At 35.2% G+C, this 14,661-nt stretch overlaps 2 protein-coding genes across 3 annotated transcripts; one reads left to right on the top strand and one right to left on the bottom strand.

Annotated features, from left to right (window-relative positions):
* The first annotated feature begins 8,351 nt into the window (after positions 1-8,351).
* Positions 8,352-11,995, top strand: LOC103948057 (RNA polymerase sigma factor sigE, chloroplastic/mitochondrial). 2 transcript variants are annotated; one of them, XM_048565815.1, is made up of 6 exons: positions 8,352-8,507; positions 9,284-10,058; positions 10,188-10,334; positions 10,437-10,673; positions 10,977-11,240; positions 11,448-11,995. In XM_048565815.1, exons 2-6 carry the CDS (start codon positions 9,345-9,347, stop codon positions 11,643-11,645), a joined length of 1,560 nt encoding a protein of 519 aa, XP_048421772.1. In that variant the 5' UTR covers positions 8,352-8,507; positions 9,284-9,344; the 3' UTR covers positions 11,646-11,995. The 2 variants fall into 2 exon arrangements, with proteins under 2 accessions (XP_048421772.1, XP_048421773.1); XM_048565816.1 differs by having other exon boundaries at positions 11,345-11,487.
* A 133-nt stretch (positions 11,996-12,128) lies between these two features.
* LOC103958162 (MYB-like transcription factor TCL1) lies at positions 12,129-14,648 on the bottom strand. Its single transcript, XM_009370404.3, has 3 exons — positions 14,304-14,648; positions 14,105-14,192; positions 12,129-12,302 (listed from the first exon to the last, which is right to left on the bottom strand). Exons 1-3 carry the CDS (start codon positions 14,356-14,358, stop codon positions 12,146-12,148), a joined length of 300 nt encoding a protein of 99 aa, XP_009368679.2. The 5' UTR covers positions 14,359-14,648; the 3' UTR covers positions 12,129-12,145.
* Positions 14,649-14,661: the final 13 nt, after the last annotated feature.

Raw genomic sequence — 14,661 nt, 5'->3', positions numbered from 1 at the left:
TGCTTTTCCCTTCCCATGAGCGCTAAACACCAAAATTATATATCTCAACATCTCGCTTTGTGATTTGATGATTTTGCATAGGAGGGAAATGAAAGAAAGTCAACGACTAAGAAAAAGCGGTAGGAGGGAGACCAAAGAATCTTCAAACCTAGTTCCGCGTTGTTACTACTACTACAACTATTCTACTAAGTTAATTACAAAATTCCCTTTGAATTTTAGTGGTTGTTCCACTTTGGTCCTCAAACAAATTTTCCGTCTCCAGTTTGTCTCTAAAGTTTTATAAATGTGTTGAATGTTTGTTAAAAAAAAAAAATATGTGTTGAATGACAATAAGTATGTCGGTTAAGTTTAATGGTGGAGGAGAGTCAATTCGGTTGGTTTTATTGGCTCTATCGCACCACGTTATCGATCATATTAGCAACAAAGCTTTTCCCACCACCACTAAACTCATTGGTAAAATCTTTTATGAATGATATGTATGAAATTTTGTACGAGCAAACTTCGTGACAAGATAAAGCTTTCTTGAGTCGTTGTCCAAGCATGAACTGCACAGCCCCTTGCTCTAGTTGAGTTATTTTGCCCTTTCCTCACGCTCTGTTAATCAGGAGAGGTATGGCTATAGTTAGGTGTCCTTTGATTATTCATTTTTAGTAGAATGAATTGTTTTCTCACCCAAAAACTACTAAAAAAACACGTGTTAAAAAGAATATTTAATTATATCACGTTGCTTATTGTCGATTTTCTTGTAGTGAAACTTTTTTATGGTTTAGTCAGTTTAAATAGTCCCCATTTTTTTAAAATAATTTTTCAAAATTTATTATAATTGAGGGAAGGGTTCAAAACTATAACAATAATTTAGATTAGATTTGTTTGCTTTGCCCATTTTTTAGCATATGTGCCTACTCTCAAACATAAGTGAACGCGTGCCAAGAGATAAAGAGCATTCTAGTCGTCACGTGCTACTCTATTAACGTTTGTAAAGATACACTTTCTATCCTTAACAATCACACTTTTCAAAAGTTTACGAGCCAATTTGAGACAAAATAAAAGGACCAAAGCCGAAAAATCAAGAGTTTAAGGGGCAAATAAGAAAAAAAAAAGAGTGAAATATACATGACATCAGCTTCAAAACTTCGCTTACGTTAACTATGCAAATTGTTTAAGATCTCCAATATTCGAAGAGACAAGGGGCATCGACCCAAAACCCAACACAAAACTTGATAATCTAATAATTTAAGTAAAACTAATTGAATGAGTTTGAAAATTTTGAGTTTTAACGATAAAGGTAAAATAAAAGGTAAAGTGAATAGTATCATGATTGATTTTTTAGTGTAAAAATATGATTTTTTGTTAAAATAAATAGTACCGAAAGTTTTTCGTTCAATTTCTCAATAATTTAATAGTTGATAATTTGATTAATTATGTGTTAAAAACAGTCAAATTGTCAAGAACCAGCTACTAGCTAGCGTATTTTCCGTGCCTTATTATTAGTGAAGAACGGTCGGTCGCGTAACATACTTAAGCTTAGTATAATAATCTTTCTTTCCTTTAATTGTGTTGGTATTCATAAGATTTACGGAAAGTTAGAAACTAGGCAATTTTCCCAACTAAGAAAAAGCAAATAATGTAGTCTCCCGTCCTCACACGTTGAGCAAGCGAGCGTGTTGACAGTTGAAACATGGATGCATGCATGGTTAATTTGAACATGTTTTGTAACAAACAAGAGCACTAATTTTGTTTAGTATTTGATAAATAGGAAACTTTTAATCACTAGGGTTGAGAATGAATTTCAGGTTTGTAATTCTTAGCGTTGGTGAATCACACGATAGTGATCAAAAAGAGGCTGAAATGTTATTGTAAGCATTTTCAATCTCCAAAATAGTAGATTAGCTTGACGAAGTAATGAACTAATCCCTTTAAAAAAAATAAAAAGGGAACGTTTAAGATAATCAAGATTACACATGGGATATAATCATTAATTAAGTTCAAGTAGAATCTGTTTTTATGGAATATTTTATGTGGGATCTGATCGATCGGTTCTAGGTCAGATACATGCACAAAACTTCTTTTATTGTTATGTTTAAGCTAGTGTGACATTATTTTAAGGTTTGGAAATTGGAACCTTCAAGTTCAGCCAACACGTTTTGTAAGGTGAGGTACCAACCCAAAAGCTTTGGAAAAAAATTAAAAAAAAAAGGTACCAACCCAAAAGATTAAAAAACAAAGAACAACTTTTAAACTTTTGTTTTGTTTCCTTGTATTATGGATATTGAAAGTTGGAAACATAGTATCCCCCCTAGATTAGAACAAGACTTCGTTGTTTAAATTTTAGCAGGAGGTCTTGTTTACACTCAATTTTGGATGAACACGTGTTCATCCGGAATTATGTGTAAGCAGAAATTCTTGCTGAAATGTTCAGCAGGGAAGTTAATTCCCCTAGATTATTACCAACAAATCGTTTCATCATATCCATGGTTATTAGTCAAAATAGTAGTATACATATATTATATACAAAGCATCTCATCATATCAATAGTTGATTTGAAAAACAATAGTAATATTTAAGAATAAGGTTGTATCATGATAGGTTCTTGAAATTGCATCTTCCAATTAAAATGGTCATTGAAATAGAAAATTGATCAATTCTTGAAAATGGGTCTTGCATAATAACTTAGTCATTCCACTAATTATCCGTTAACTTTATGTTAGTATGTTGTAAGGTTTTAAAAGACGTTAGACGCTAGTTGGGCGGCGGGCTGAGACATAGCACCTAGGCGGCTAGACGGGGTCTAGGCGGATTTAATTAAATTTATTATATTTCGTGTAAATAAATGTCTATTTATACTTAAAATATATATAATTTCATCATAAACTAAAAAATAGAATGATATATATATTATGAGTTATTGGAATATAATGAAAACATGAGAAATAAGCATATAATGTGTGTTCATTTAAGTATTCAACAAGTCTCTTACAATTTATTGAAAAAAATAAAATGCAAAATGAAAGTTATCTATTTTCTGTCTAACTGTGTCGCAACCTAGGTGGGTCTTGGCGGGCTAGACGAATGCTTAAGTGGTCTAGGCGGGCACCTCAATAGGTCTAGGCACCATTTCTTAATTTTCAAACACCTAGATATTAATCGGGTCGGTGATTAGCCGCCTAGCTCCTAGGCGGAAATTTTTAGAATAGTGGTATATTGATATGGCACACGAATAGATTCCATTTATTTAATTGTATGGTGCCACATGGAATAATTATTCATAGTTTTAAAGATTTAGAAATTAAAACTGACAAAACTAAAAATTAATAAGTAAAAAAAATTAAAAACATAAAGCATCATGCTCCTTGTCTTTAATGAGCAGCGTCTCCTTGAAGAGGTACATCCGTTCGGAAATGGATCATCTCCAGATCTCTTCCTCTTAATTCATCAAATTAGGATATATGTGCCGTTGAAATTTGATTCAACGGTTACAAACGAATGTTCCCTTTAAAAATTATAATAACTTCAACCGTTGGATCAAATTTTAACTGCACGAATTCCTTAATTTGGTGGATTAGGATTAAAAGATCAGGAGATGATCCATTTCCCGTCCATTCGCATCGGCTCCACTGAGGCACAGAGGCAATCATGAGATTGATTGTAGCTCAACCTAGTTTTTGGGAGTAGAATTCTCTTCATTCTTCTTTTCTTTTCTCTTCTCATACTTTTCACTTTGTCCTTTTTTTCTCTACAAAATTCATATAAGATGTTAACGTGACTTAATTTTAATAGTTCAAATAGAAAATGAGGGAAGAAAAGAGGAAAATGAGAGGAGAGAATCCTACTTTATTTTTTGGGAACTTTAACGAAAAACTCCCGGTACTGTTCATTTTAACGAAAAACCATATTTTTACATGATAAATTCAATAATTAACTATTCACTTTATCCTTTATTTTAAAACTCAAAGTTTTTGAACCATTTTTATTAATTTTCTTTTATTTTTTTTTTGGACGAAAAAAATAAAGTTAGAAACTGCGCAGTGTCTTCTACGCTCAGTCGAAATCTGTGGACTAGGCAACCAATTCAAACTCTTAATTTTGAGGAAGAATTGCCCTGTGTTTTTTATCAAATATTCTTACATCACCATCAAACTCCATATTCCCTTTTCGAAGAGAAAAAGTCAAAATAAGGTTTTTTAGGTTGAAATTGAAACTTTGAAAAAATAAGGTTGAAATTGAAACATTTTTCAGATTTTTTCCACTTGAAGATTGGTTAAAGGATGGAAATCTGTTATTGGATTTGCAGCAATTTTGAAGCTCTCGAGCTTTCTTCCATAGAGAGAAAGAACGGTGAATAGTTTGCAAAAAGAATTAGTAAGTTTTAACAAAATTAGTTTTTAAGGCTAATTCACATGCACCTTGTGATTGGATAGGCTACTTATTCATGCGTCATATCAGTACAATAATAGAAAATTTGATAGAAAGCTAACGAAGGACAAAATGGAATTGTGAGAACCATTTTCAAGACAAAATGGAATTGTGAGAACCATTTTCAAAGACCAAATTGATGAATTTTCTATAACATTGCTACAACATAGTAAGGTTGTTTGAGATCATTGATATAGCTATAGTATTATTTGACAGCTTTTTCCACCTCTATTTTCTCCTTTTCCAAGTAATTGAGACGCGTATACTACACATTTGCGCCAAATTTAGAGAATAAAACGTTTATGCTTCTTAAGAGAGTAAAACAATAACTTATGGTTGCTAAACTGCAAGAAATTAAACTATATAATATCAAATATCGTATGATAGTTTTTTTTTTTTTGAACAAAAATACCGCATGATAGTTAAAATCAGTAATAATATTTAAGAACATTCATGTTGGTATAAAACTTGTACCTAACGACTTCTTTTGTTTTGTTTTTTTTTTTCCTTTGAAAATGGACTAACCGATGGCTTCGTCACGGCAGTTCACTCTTTCATGAGCTAAGAAGACTCATAGAAGCATTTCAGCCTCCTCCTGATCAACATCGTGCGATTTACCAATGCCGGAAAGACTTCTCATTTGGTAGTTAAAATCCAATTTCAAGCTATTTTGATATGATGGTACAATGAGTATGACAATAATAGTAAAAAATCATTAAACATAAGACCTTAAACTTCTTTTTTAATATCCAATATATATTCCACTCATGGTGTGTCATGATTTTTCTTCAACTGATAAGGACGAGAAGAATAAACCCATTACCTTTATATACCTAATATACATGACCATTATGCTGATTAGATTAGCAATATTGTTCATTAATTAATACTTGACCAGGTCAAACATTATTATATCCTCATAGTTATAATTAGTACCTTTGAACTGAAAGAGAAATTTTTTTGTGTATCTGAAGTACTGTCTGGTACACTAGATGTTATAACATAAGTGATTGACATTTTTTTTTTTCAATATTCAACCACTTGTATTATGATACTTAATGTACTGAACTATATTTCCGACACACTGAAAAATCTCTCGAATTAAAACTCCATTTCTATGTATATTTGCTTATAAATGACCCCTGTTATTTTGAGGTCATATCTAGTATTCAGAGTTTGCTTGGAATTGGTATCGCTCTCACGGCCCGCACCGAAATAGTGCTTTACCCCTAGATTTCCAATCAACTACTGCGCCTCAACGCATTTCGAGGAGAACCAGCTAACTCTAGGTCGAGTGGCAGTTCACCCCTAACCACAACTCATCCGATGATTCTTCAACATTAGCCGGTTGGGACCTCCACTTAGTTTCACTCAAGCTTCATACTGGTCATGGATAGATCACCTAGGTTCGGGTCCATAAGTAGTCACAATTGCCCTCTAAAGATTCCTTTAACCAAATCATTGCCTATGAGTCGCCGGGTCATTCTTCACCAGGCACACTATTCATTCAAAACAAAAATTGGACCAAATCCACAGGTTCAATGATTGGCATAAAAATGACTCGAAAAGTGAAGCAAATTGAATGTGATGCCGCAAAAATGGAGAGAAATTGCAGGGTATATATATTATATATTGGTGTTTTATTTATTTATTATTTTTTTTGGGTCAAATATATTGGTGTTTCTGGTTGGTACGTGTAGCCGCAATATGTACATGAATGGTGATGGTGATTATGTTCCCTTCATTTGGCCAAGTTGTTGACCAAAATCCAAAGGGTTTAGCCGTGTGGAAATAGTAGAACCCCAATGTGACTTTTCCAATACCTTTCTACAAAATTTGTGTCCAAGGGGGATTTATGCTTAGTATAATAAGAAGTTCGTCAGTGATCATGGCAATGTTACATAATTTTTTTTTTTTTTTTTATACATTTTACATAATAAGAAGTTCGTCAGTGATCATGGCAATATTACATAATAAGAAGTTTGTCAGTGATCATGGCAATATTACATAATAAGAAGTTCGTCAGTGATCATCGCAAAGATGTAAAAATAGCAGACTAGCCATATAATATCGACCAATACTAATGAGCCATCACAGGATCTTGCAAAAATATTATACATATATGTATACAGTATATATATGGTGTAAGTACTACGTACGACGATTGCACAAGATACAACGTGATCGATTTTATAACAAGTAACAAGCCTGCAGGACCATATAAATGAGTACAATAATATGACTGTTATATATTTACAATGATGCAGTAAAAGAAACACAAGTAAATAAGATGAAACTGAACCGCGCACATAGCTCAATTCATAGGAAAGAATCCAAAGTGAAGTGATGCAAACCCTAAAAATATCGGAAAGAGAGGTGGATTTTTCTTGGCCTGCCATTTGATAAAGCACTTCTGCTCTCCCCTTCCAAGTGTTAAAAGTTTGCCCCTTGAAGATTGGTGATTTGGTTAAACTTAAATATGAAAATCTGCACCTCTTTTTTGGTCCATCATTGTTTTACTTTCCTGAATGATTTACACTAGAGTACCTATCAAATAACCCAGGCATTCCATCTCGTTGTGCATATGGATTAATTTGTCAAAGCTCTAATTTATTATGGTTGCTATAAATTACTTAATATTTTTGTTTCCGAAGCCTAATATATCTTACACCCTGAAGGGTAGGACTAATCCACAATAAAACTCGGAGAATCTAAATGCATTTCAGCTCACTCATAGTCACAATCAAATGACACATATCTTCCTACAGCTTACAATCAGAGAATTACAATAAATTACTAAATATAAGAGATTAACAAAATGTAAGTGTATTTTAACGCTAAGGTAACGAAGAGTTTCAGTTCCATATATATGTGGGTTTGTGTAGATGATTAGCCCTGTTCACTCCCCTCTTCCTTTTGGGCAACTTAATCTTCACTCACTTCTATAACTAAACTCCTTCCATGTCCCCCACATATATGAAAGCACCATTTCCTTCTTTGATTTGGATTACTGCTGCTGCCAATGGAGGAAAGTGTAGTTTTTTTATACTTATTTTGAACTTCAGGGTTTATGCTGCCAGTGTAAGCTCATACTTTCTTCAGCGTTTTGTAAGTAGAGTTTAGAAAGTAGTCGAGGGTAAGGCTAGGGTTTATTCATCTTGGGATATTCAATCAATGTCCACTTCATCAAGAACTAAATTAACTTCAGGAAAAGTAAGTCGCACCACTCAAATTTGCAGCTAAGCCGTAAGAGACGGATATAAGATTCAAACTTTGAGATTTTCAGTGTTAAAATACAAGTTATTTAGATAGAAATAGAACGCGATGCGCATAAAAGATTCAAACTTTGGAAAGTTTCTGTGTTAAAGTACAAATTTTTTTAGATAAAAACAGAACGAAACGCACTAAAAAACTTCAGTTTATTAACTAAAGCATTTCATGGAACCATTGGTAGACTTGTTATTGTTAATCAAATCATATTATGTACCTATCAACAAATATCAATATATACCGAAATAATCTGATAAACGACCTGAAGTTCCAGAAAAATTAGCACGTTCACATTCTTTATGGAAACAAGCAGCAAATTGATTTCATTCTTTTCCCTATGAAAATCAGAAAATGTAATTAAAAAAAGAAAGAAATTGTGAGCAAAAACTGGCTGTAATTAAGCAACGTAGCCATAACAAAAACCACCCGCAGTTAAGTAGGTCCCACAAACTACAAAGCCCGTGTGTCACCAACGTCATCCACAGATATCCTGTCGGCCAATCATAACCAGCCACGCCGGAGCTTCACAAACACCATCCCCCGCTCCTAAACAACCACGTCACCGTAGTTATATGCAACACGGGATTCTACGACCTACGTGTGTACTTGTCAGCCGTCGATGTTCGAAAACCAGCCAAGTCCCGACCGTCGATTCTGTGGAATAATAATTTGTGGACACCGTTTTCCCCGCACATACGTTGTCCCTATTAAAGCTTCGAACTTTTACGTCCGGAAAAAATTCTCGAACTTTCTTAAACTCTTACTCCCGAGATTCTCCGAAGTTCTTGTCATCGGATCAGTCGAGCATTGTTTCTGCAAAAGAGGTACGATTCTCTGCAACTCATCTCTCCATAGCAGTTGGGTTGTATTTGTTTCCCGAGAAAGTTATCTGTAAAGAATTGTGCTACACGATCAGTAATGTTCTGAATTTTTAGATGTCAAATTTCGCTTTTTTTTTTTTTTTCCATTGAGGCAGAATTATTTTATTGCTCTGCTGATAATTTACATGCTTCTTAGTTCCTAATTTCTAATCTTCTATAAATTTTAGAAGTGAGCCTTGACGCAACAAAAATATTAAATTTTTGTGACCGGAAAGTCACATGGAAACAACCTCTTTGCAAAGTAAAGATAAAAATGTGTATAATAAATGTACTCTTAATCCTTGCAAAGCAGGATGAAGCCTTGTTGGCTCAGGATCGCCTTTTTATAAATTTTGGGGGCGTTAAATTTGAATCATACAGAATCAATGGGGTTTGAGATTTTGGATTGGTGAAGGCAAATCAGATTGCTTTGGTTCATGTGTAGTTTTATTTTGATCATAACTTATAAGCTTCGGAATTTAGAGAGATCAAAAATGGTAGACGTGTGTGTAGTCACATTGGATAGAGTGCAAATGAACCCCTTTTTATGCACATGTGTTCGAATTTCCCTCCCCGCACTATAGGTTAACTTGAAGTAGAATATCGCTTCTATAAATGATATGGAGAATTTGAGATAATTTTGCATATTTGTACATTTTGAAATAATTATATATGTGCGTTTGTGCTAGACAGGGGAAGAGCTTAAAAATATGGCTGCATTTCTTTATGTGTGGTTGCAGAATTTGTGCACAAATAAAGCTCTTTCACTCATCGCTTGGACTACTTCTGAGGGAACTTGGCATGGGAGTTGTGACAGTTTCAACCTCAGCGGCAAGGACTCCGTTAGGATTGAGCACAAAATCGACGAGTCAGAGATCTCCATTCAGAAAGCCGTGGATAATTGCGTTTAAAACAGATGAATCCAATAAGACGGCATTGGTTGCACCCCAGGGGAACATACCTTTGCCTATAGAAACACGAAAGAAGCTCCAAAAGAGAATAGGGAAAGCTAGAAAACTCGCGAAAAGTGTGAAATATACTGCTACTGATGTAGCTGCTCCGTGTACTACTTTGGAAGTGGATTACAATGAAGCCGCTGCCAAGCTGGAAAACTTGTACAAGCGTAGCCCTGAGATTGAAGCTGATGTGGATGTGGAAGATGCAGATGGCTTGCTGAGGAGGGGTCGCAAAAGGAGGAAGAAGACTAGCGAAAGCGATCATGAGAAAGAAGAGAAGAGAACAAGTGATATTGTGGTTAGAAGCAAGACAAAGAAGGCGAAAAGATTGAATCTTGATAAAAGGGTTGCATTGAAATGGAACAAGGACGAGAAAGTGGTTTCTTCAGTTCAAAAGAGGAAAGATCAAAAGAACGAAACAGAGAAGATTGAGGAGCTGGTTAGGGAGTATTCGGCTTCAACTGATCTGGTCAGTTTGGACTGGAAAAAGATGAAGATTCCTCCGGTTCTCACTTCTTCAGAGCATGCTTGGTTGTTCAAGCTAATGCAACCTATGAAGGTGAGCCTTCTCAAATTTCCGTTTTCTGGCTGTAGTCTTGAAAATTGTCTTGTGTTTTCGGAATTGTTCCCGTGTTGTGTTGTGTGGGATGTATTTTGCTGTGAAATAATTATGTTTGTCATGTTCCAGGGTCTCCATGAAGTGAGAGAGCAATTACAAAAAGATTTGGGGACAGAACCAACCAACGGCGAATTGGCTGAGGCGACAAACATGAGTGTGGTTCAAGTGAAAAAACATTTTGAAGTTGGTCGAGCTGCACGAAACAAGCTCATCAAGGCAAGCATTTTCTGCCTTAAGTCTTGCATCAAATTAATTAAACAGTTGTGGTTTTGAATGTGAAACAGAGAAATTAACTGGTAATGCTGATGGTTCTTGCAGCACAATCTCCGACTTGTGTTATTCGTCATTAATAAATATTTTCAAGACTTTGCAAATGGTCCAAAATTTCAAGACCTGTGCCAGGCAGGAGTAAGGGGGCTTATTACGGCAATTGATCGCTTTGAACCAAAAAGAAGTTTTCGGCTTTCCACATATGGTCTGTTCTGGATCAGGCATGCCATCATACGTTCCATGACAGTCTCAAGCTTTACTCGTGTTTCATTTGGCCTTGAGTCGGTAAGCATTTTTTGAACCTAAACTAGGTCAGGGATGTATGTTTTCAGAATAGTAGAATCGTTGACACGACACTCTTGACAACAATAAGTACAAAAGCATGGAAATTGGCGGTCTTAGTTTACATAGACAAGGGTTTTAGACTTCGTCTATAATGTTGGACTCTTTCAGTTTTTATGGTAGAAGAGGAAATGAATGGCAGCGTTATGTTTCTAGGAACTTTACTCGCTTAAGTGAATGGCAGCGTTACAGAATGCAAGTTGCAAGTAATGAAAACTTATGGTTTTCGCTGTTCTATTTATGCAGGTTAGGGCGGAAATTCAAAAGGCCAAGCTTGAGATGATGTTTTCGCTCAAAAGGATGCCAACTGACGAAGAGATAATCGAAAAAGTTGGAATTTCGCCAGAGAGGTACCATGAAGTAATGAGGGCCTCAAAACCCGTTTCCTCTCTTCATTCAAGGCATGCAACCACACAAGAGGAGTATATCAACGGTATTACTGACGTCGATGGTGTTGAAGGTGATAACCGGCGGAAACCTGCTCTTCTCAGGCTTGCTATTGATGATGTGGTACTTATTCTCTCCGTTGACCTCAGATTAATATGTCATTGCTTTCTCCACTTGAAAATTGATTGCTGGATAGACACAGGATTATTAAGCTTCATTTTTTTCAGTTAAGCTAACTGACTCGCGGAGTTGATTTGGTCTCGTACCTCTCAATTCGAGAGCTCTCAAAGTTTCGAGTGGCTAATCCTTTCTCTAAATATTCTCTCCCAGCTTGATTCCCTGAAGCCGAAAGAAAGCTTGGTGATCAGACAGAGATACGGGCTTGATGGTAAGGGGGATAGAACATTAGGAGAGATTGCTGGAAACTTAAATATTTCACGAGAAATGGTTCGAAAGCATGAAGTCAAGGCCCTCATGAAGCTCAAACATCCAGCTCGAGTAGATTATCTTCGCCGATACATAGTCTAAAGTGATCGACACATATGCATGTCGTCTTAGAAAGATCTTCCGCCTTTGGATTACTACTGATTGCCATTTCAATGTTGTATACTAGTCACATTTGTACCATAGAAGAAATTTTATAAAGGTCAGTAAAATAGAGATCATATACTGTCCAGTTCTACGGATGATATATATAGACTTCGAGATTCCATACATATACCCCGTGTATACATGAAATGTAATATTTTTCACCCCGTTGGTACGAGAATGTTCCATATAGGTACCAAATGTGTTTAGTACACTGAAACATACAATTATTATCCCGATTTACACATAAGTACGACATGTGGTGTTGTCGTGTTTGCTTTGCTTCGCTACTGTGTGAAATCTTGAAATTTACCTTGCCGAGTATTTACTTTTTTATTTTATTAGAGGTTATCTAGAGAGAGATGAACTGCAAGAACTGAATTACTGCACAAGAACAGAGAGCCAAAAAGGAAAAGAAAAAAAAAAACAATCAGAGGAAACTACTTAAATCCATTAAACATGCGACGAACAATTTTAGCGTCCTCTTTCTTATGCTGATTTCGTTTGTCAGCAAACGTATCACAATGCCTCATGATCCAAAACCTCTCTAGTTCTTCTGCTTTTCGACCTGGAATCCGACCGGCTATTAAATCCCACCTGAAACCAAGTACAGCCGTGAAGGCAGTTGTGATTTTTAGAGTACAATAATCCTTAGGAGCAGTAACTTTTATAAACCAGAGAGCAGAAAAGACAGCTTACAACTTCAGAGTGCGAGTACCAGACGTCTATTCTTTATTTATTCACTCGTTAGAAGGCGCTACTTTCTCAGATGGTGTGTGCGTTTATTTGGAACTGGAGCAAATTGCTGTGTGTTTTTAATGGTGCATGCAAAGTGCATTTGGTTTCTTACTTTCACTTTTTACAAAGTACCATGTGCGTGCATGCTTTATCGTGAGAGGGTTAGGAGAAATTCTTTAGTCCAGAGATCAGACCAGATGGCCATACGGCTTTCACGCACAAAATCATCCTAACTCTTCTCATTCTGATTTTTTCATGTTCATCCGGCCTCATTGTGTCCCCCCCTCTCTCTCACATAACACGGAAGGGCCCACCACCAACGAGGGTTGCACCCAAGACCTTCTCGGGGTTAAAATAGAAATGAAAAGATTGAGGTGGGAAAACTTACTATTACCATATGCTTATTAAATATTCAAAAACACAAAGTCATTCGTATTTTAATTATTCTATTACCATGTATTTATTAACACCTCACATCTTTATGAATACACCTCATATCTAAAATGTGTCTCTAAAATTCCAATTTTGTCCTCCATTATTCTGAAGCCACCCCATCCCCATAAACAAATGACGGCAAAAAGCTAGCTCGACGGCCACGGGCCACCCATATAAGAGGTATCCGTCATCGATATTAGCACAGCCAAAAACCCCCCACGTCGTGGAAGTTGACAGCCAAGACCGACTCTCTAACAGACCGAGAATTGCCCAACGCTCTTGATTCACACATCCCATCTCTCAATTCCCTATTACCTACCGGCGAGTGGCTGGTGATTGAATATATATATGGAGAGAGAGAGCATGGCGAGTGGCTAGGATTTTTTGCCTAGACACTGGTGGTTGGCAGCTGGCATAAGGGGGTGTATTTTGGACTTCCAAACTTGATTCGTCAGGGTAAAAACGGAAATTTAACTGCAAAAATAAAATTATGGGATGTATTCATAAGATTGTGTGGGTGTTAATAGACCCAAATCTTATCTTAACATAGTTTCTAAACATTTAAAACATTTACATTGGTATTCCTATGAGCCTAGCTATCTAATGATACCAGTTGGATTTTGGAGTGTCTCCTAACGTGCAAAATAAAATAAAATAAAAAAGGAGAAATTAGGTTTTCATCTTTTCTTTTGCTACTCCATTGATTAAAATACTATTCATTTTCAATTTTTGATCAAGGTCCTTGGGTATTAATAACATCACTAATTATTTCAATAATAAAATATTTTTTTATTTCTAAATATATTCATTTAATGTTACAAATGTTACAACTAGTATATTTATATTTATGACTAAATTTTTTATATTTTAATATTTTAATATTTTAATATTTTATATTTATATGTTACAATTAGTATATTTATACACACACAATAATATTTTTATATTTTAATATTTTTAATCCCACAAATTATGGTTTTTTTATTTAAAATCTCATTTATATAAACAACTAAAATTTCTAATTTTTAATTTAAAAAATATAGTAACGTACATAGAAATAAATTATCACATTAATTTCAGGGACCTTGATCAAAAATTAAAAACCAACAAGGTTTCAATCAAAGAATGTTCATAACTAAAGACCGCATCCAAAGTCTCAAAAAAAAAAAAAATTAGAAAGAAAAAAAAACATTTGGGTTTTGATTTGGAAAAAAAAAACAACATACCTGGGTCCAACGAGCCTATACATTCTATAGAGGATATCTTCTTCTTGTTCAGTCATGTTTATGAATTCCCATTCATTGCTAATAACCTCTGCCCAAATAAATATAGAAAATTAAGTTGACTAAAAACTCAGACTTGACTACTAAGTAAAAGTCTGTTGGCAAGGAACATAAAAATAGTGAAACTGAAACACACATAGACCTTCAGATTGATCACTAATGGTGATTCGGGGTCGCTTCCGACAACATCGGTCCATCGTCTGCGTTAATTCTTATACGATAAGAAGCAAGCAAATGTTTTGAAGGAGAAGGAAGGAGTGAATGAAGGTATGGGAGAAATGTAGTAGATAAATAGGGTTTGCACTTGGAAAGTTGGAATGAGCTAGAGAATGAGATCAGGAATGATAGAATATATATGTTATATATAATGCTAGGTTAAGGTGCCCAACAAACAACAAGAAAATGCGTTTATGTGAGAGTTTGCTTGTTTGTTGACTCGTAGGCCTTGCGGTTGTAGACTTATAGTTGACAACACAGAGAGCGCAGAAGGGAGGAAGAAA

This window comes from the organism of the source record quoted next, unplaced genomic scaffold (genome assembly GCF_019419815.1).
Source record: "Pyrus x bretschneideri cultivar Hongxiangsu unplaced genomic scaffold, Pyrus_bretschneideri_v1 Contig4, whole genome shotgun sequence".
In the NCBI taxonomy this organism is placed as follows: domain Eukaryota; kingdom Viridiplantae; phylum Streptophyta; class Magnoliopsida; order Rosales; family Rosaceae; genus Pyrus; species Pyrus x bretschneideri.
The sequence above is the reverse complement of the archived record's forward strand: the minus strand, read 5'-3'. Positions and strand labels throughout refer to the sequence as shown.

What these genes read in the sequence shown, in the direction of transcription:
- LOC103948057 (XM_048565815.1), top strand. Translation starts at nt 9,345, where the DNA reads ATGGGAGTTGTGACAGTTTCAACCTCAGCGGCAAGGACTCCGTTAGGA. An exon ending in CACGAAACAAGCTCATCAAG is followed by an intron (nt 10,335 to 10,436) that starts GCAAGCATTTTC and finishes TGGTTCTTGCAG; the next exon opens with CACAATCTCCGACTTGTGTT. An exon ending in GGCTTGCTATTGATGATGTG is followed by an intron (nt 11,241 to 11,447) that starts GTACTTATTCTC and finishes ATTCTCTCCCAG; the next exon opens with CTTGATTCCCTGAAGCCGAA.
- LOC103958162 (XM_009370404.3), bottom strand. Translation starts at nt 14,358, where the DNA reads ATGGACCGATGTTGTCGGAAGCGACCCCGAATCACCATTAGTGATCAA. An exon ending in CATTAGTGATCAATCTGAAG is followed by an intron (nt 14,193 to 14,303) that starts GTCTATGTGTGT and finishes TTATTTGGGCAG; the next exon opens with AGGTTATTAGCAATGAATGG. An exon ending in TATAGGCTCGTTGGACCCAG is followed by an intron (nt 12,303 to 14,104) that starts GTATGTTGTTTT and finishes ACTTGGTTTCAG; the next exon opens with GTGGGATTTAATAGCCGGTC.